Source organism: Rhinopithecus bieti, unplaced genomic scaffold, assembly GCF_001698545.2.
Source record: "Rhinopithecus bieti isolate Rb0 unplaced genomic scaffold, ASM169854v2 scaffold_759, whole genome shotgun sequence".
In the NCBI taxonomy this organism is placed as follows: domain Eukaryota; kingdom Metazoa; phylum Chordata; class Mammalia; order Primates; family Cercopithecidae; genus Rhinopithecus; species Rhinopithecus bieti.
In genome coordinates this window covers 696451-701241 of record NW_016803631.1, presented here as the reverse complement: position 1 = coordinate 701241, position 4791 = coordinate 696451, and the positions used below count along the sequence as shown (strand labels likewise).

Below are 4791 nucleotides of genomic sequence, written 5' to 3'. Positions count from 1 at the left end.
GGGAGGGGAGATATTTGAAAGAAAGTTTAAAATGTAATGGACAGCTTAAACAATAATAAAATACAGCTAAAGGGAGAATTAGTGAACTTAACCTAGATCTAAAGGAATAACCCAGAATGCGGCACAGGGACATAAAGAGAAGAGAGAAGAGGTATTATTCAAAGAGAAAATGCCTGAGAACTTTCTATAATGAAAGTCACATCTGAGGTTGGAAAAGAGCAGTAAGTCCCATATAGGATAATAAAAGTAGATCTAACATCTAGACACACCCTAATAATAGTGCAGAATATCAGAGACCAAAAGAAAATCTTTAATTAAAAAAAAAAAACAGAGATATAAGACATGTTACCTACTCAGGAATGATAGTCTGACACAACAGAGATGTCAGAGACGATGAAATAAGATCTTCAAAGTGATGAAGGGAAAATAAAAATGAAGAATGATGCAAAATAAAGACTTTTTCAAAGACTGAAAGCTCTTTCACAGACTCATTAAAAGAATTATCAATGGATATATTTTAGCAAGAAGGAAACAGAAGACGCAAAGGTGAAACAAAGAAATACGATAAGCAATGATGAGTTAGGAAACAGAAGATGCAAAGGTGAAACAAATAAATACAATAAGCAATGTTGAGTTAGGAAACAGGTAAATACCTTGCTCAATTTAAATAAGCATTTACTAGGTAATAATAATGATTCATTTTTTGGGGTTTATAAGATGGAACCAATAATAAGATAGAATAAGATGGAACCAATATACTGAACGACAACAATATGGTTGGTTAAAAAGAATGTAGTTAAAATGTTCTGTGTTTCCTATATACTCAGGAAGAGATTGTGATTAATTTTAAATTTAAGTCAAAGATACATGTTAAAATTTGGGAATAACCTTCTAAAATAAAGGAATAGAAAACCTTATTTTGATCCATTAGAGAAAAAAGAGGGATTCAAAACTTGATCAATATTATAGAAAGCAATCATGGAGAAAAAGAGAAGCAAGTACACACTGGGTTTAAAAAGCATATAAAATAGGGCTGGGTATGGTGGCTCACACCTGTAATCCCAGCACTTTGGGAGGCCGAGGTGGGGGGATCACGAGGTCAGGAGATCAAGACCATCCTGGCTAACACGGTGAAACCCCGTCTCTACTAAAAATACAAAAAAAAATTAGCCAGGAGTGGTGGCAGTCACCTGTAGTCCCGGCTACTCAGGAGGCTGAGGCAGGAGAATGGCATGAACCCGGGATGCGGAGCTTGCAGTGAGCCGAGATTGCGCCACTGCCCTCTAGCCTGGGTGACAGAGCAAGACTTCCTCTCAAAAAACAAACAAAACAAAACAAAACAAAAGTATATAAAATAGTGCTGGGTGCGGTGGCTCCTGCCTGCAATCCCAGCACTTTGAGAGGGTGAGAGGGGAGGATCACTTGAGCCAAAATGTTCGAGACTGCCTGGGCAACATAGTGAGACTCCATCTCTACAAAGAATAAAAAATTAGCCAGGCATGGTGGTGCACACCTGTAGTCACAGCTACTCAGAACGCTGAGGTGGGAGGATCGCTTGAGCCCAGGAAGTCGCAGCTGCAGTGACCTGTGATTGTGCCACTGCACTCCTGCCTGGGTGACAGTGCAAAACAAATGAACAAAAAGTAAATAAAATAGTGGTGAGCTGGGTCATGGAAGTTAAAGAACTGATGACAACTGTTGGAAGATAAAGTCTTAGCAGAAGAGCCTGCCAGTCAGATTGCCGAGGCTGAGTGAAGTACAGTGTCCTTGCCTTTCTGAGATGTGTGCTTCTCCACTTCTCCTTTATAATCAAAGCCGACTGCTGACTACAGAGAAGAGGAGAGAGAATTGGTTAGAATCAGAGCTGACAGGTTTTCCCCTTCCTGACCTCCCCTTACTCCCAGCCAGTCCCAGAGGTAGTTTGTAGGGGCTTCAGGCTGAGTATGGGTGTTTAATGTAGAAACAGGCTGGTATGGACACAAGATACTACAGAGCGATGAACATAGGCCCTGGACACAGACGGTTCTAGGTTCAAACCCTACATCCCCTATTTATAGTTGTTGAAGTTTAGGCATGTTCCTTTATATTACTAAGCCCCAGTCTCTTTTAATATAAAATCAGGAGAGGCATGTCTGTCTTATCTACCTCAACTGTAAAATGAGAGAAATGATCCCTCTTCATTTGGGATATCACGAGAACTAAATGGGACAAGGTAAAGTGTCTACTTAGGTTCATTTGCTAACTTAGTGCTTTTCTTTCTAACGAATCCTCACAAAAGTGAAATGTAATACCTAGAAAAGCGCCTTATAAAGTATAAATCACTCTGTTCATGAAGAGACATTATCCTATTCCCAGTTGATCATGCTGTACCTCTTCTCTTTCGTTACTCAATAATGGAAACACAATATGTGGATTCTGGTGGGATAACTGCAACCAGAAGAGTCTGGATCCTAGCCAGCTCCGGGACTGGACATGTTGCCCAGATACTCAACATTACCGCAGAGTTTTGTTCTCCATCTGGCTCAGGAACTATGGGTATCTGAGCAAGTCTGGGGTTTTGCATCTTAAGAACTATTAACATGTATTGTTTCTTGATTTACATGACACACTGACTGGGTGATTCCATTTGTGGCTTGTGAGCAAAAGATGTAAGAATTGGAGATTAAACAAAGGCAGGCAAGAGGGGGATCAAGATGGAACAGGGAATTCCATCCTGATTCTAGAACATTGCATGCTCCATATTCCACTATTGCCTTCTACATCTTCCCTTAGCTTTGCAGTATGTTTTAAACTTCCCTGGTTTTGTTTTTCATGGATTTTCCCTCCTATGATGCAAACAATTAATGTTCTAGAACTTAGCTTTAAGGATTCATGCCCACTTAATTAACAACTGTTGGTAAAAACAAAGAAAAAATCTCAGTTAGCTATGAAGGAGATGTCCTCTCTCTGTGTGCAGCTGCAGGGCAGGAGATACCATTCTGCACTATAAAAAATGAGCTCAAAGAATCTGACCTAATAAGGTGTGGAACTAAAAACATCAATGAGTTACCAATCTTACTCTCCTGTCAACAATATGATGCTGTAATCGTATGGTACTTTTTTCTGTCTTTAAAACAACATTTTGTTTTGTTTTTTACAAAGGAGTCTTTAAAAATACCTGGACTTTGTGGATTGATGCTAAATCCTGTAAATAGTAACCCTAATTAGTTGTTTAACTTGATTATCTGCTGCCGTGGTAGTAATATTTAAACTGACAACTCTGTTTTCCTAAAAGGCATGAGTATTTATAGGGTTTTGATGTTAAGCCAAAGAAGAGCTTAGACGATTCTCTGTTCTGTCTTCATGCATGTGAGTATATAAAAACCAGTGGCTTGAGGAATTCTTCATTCAAACAGACAGTTTGAGAAGCTTCTCCTTATTTGAATCTCTGAGCTCAACATGTGGCTTCCAACATTGGCACCAAGGAACTTGCTGAGGGAGGTATCCCTGTGATGGTGTCAGGTCCTCACAGCATCCACTGCCCTGTCTTCCAACAAAGAAGCATGTGCCTCCATCCAGGGGTGAGTGTGGGCAACTTTCACATGACTGGAGGTGGGTGGTGGGGAGAGAGAGTGGTCACTTACCTTGTCTGCCCTGTCCCTCTCAACTCCGTACTTGCCCCCAAAGCCTTTGGCAGCATCCGTCTGAGAAGAGTGCTTCTCCACCTCGGCAACATACTCATGGCCCACTGCACTCTGAGAAGAATCAAGGATGGAGTGAGTGAAATGATAAAAATGACCTTAAAAAAATGAACACAGAGATGGAGTGGGATGTAGGCATGTAAGAAATTCCATTCTGGGTCAGATCTATGGCCTCTGACAGTGGTGCCAAGGAATATGCGATGGGAGAGCAAGGTGATTATTTCTGGAGACCTGCTCATTCCTGTTCTTCTTTAATACCATTAGTAATCCTTCATACTGAACACTCCCATAGGATGGGCTGGGAACAAGGGGATAGAGACTAGATAGACAGAGCAGTGTTTAAATCAGAAACAAGAAGAGCTGAAACAAGAGCACTGTGCAGCAGAACAGAGTGTAGTGTGGGGTAGTGTGGAGGAGAGACCAAGGGGACTGACCGGACGCCATAGCCGGGATGGAATTTTCACTAGGAGAGCCAGGGATCTTGTTCTAGATCTTTGCTCCTGTATGGCCATCAAAGTTCAGAAGTGAACTCTGAGCTTTATACAACATGTAATGTAGGACATATATACAAAAAATCACTAAATACACAGTAAAGAAAATAATAAAGAGAAGTCGCAACATAGACATAATACATAAACATTTAAAAGCAGCAAATGATTTTAAAACATATTTTTTCCTTCTCCACTTGTGTTCCCTGTCTTCTTGGTCTAGGAGTTACAGTGTGGTTGGGGCTACAACAGGCCAGCAGTTCTAATATATAGGCTCTTATTTTCTGCCATGTATATCTTATGTGTTGAGATAAGAAAAATTTGATACAAGTAATATGATATTTGTATCAATAATATTGGTCTCAATAATATTAGAGACCAAATGAACCCTGTACTTTTGAATGAGTTTTAACTCATGAACCGATAAATGAGTCAAAAAATATATATTTTGATCGAGAACAAAAGTATCTGGGTGTTCTAGTGAAATATTTTATATATACTTAAATATATACTATATATGTTTATGAATAAACTATAATATAAATATATTATATCATATAATTATAATATATTAAAATATACATATAATATAAATTTATATATTTACATTTACTTATAATTAT

At 39.1% G+C, this 4791-nt stretch overlaps 1 protein-coding gene across 1 annotated transcript in view; it reads right to left on the bottom strand.

Moving 5' to 3' along the window:
* Positions 1–4791, bottom strand: part of HCLS1 (hematopoietic cell-specific Lyn substrate 1) — a 26983-nt gene that overhangs the window by 9994 nt on the left and 12198 nt on the right. The window contains exons 5-6 of the mRNA XM_017891151.1: positions 3624–3734; positions 1772–1826 (exon numbers count right to left, since the gene is read on the bottom strand). Coding sequence (XP_017746640.1) covers positions 1772–1826; positions 3624–3734 — 166 coding nt within the window. The remainder of the gene's footprint in view (positions 1–1771; positions 1827–3623; positions 3735–4791) is intronic.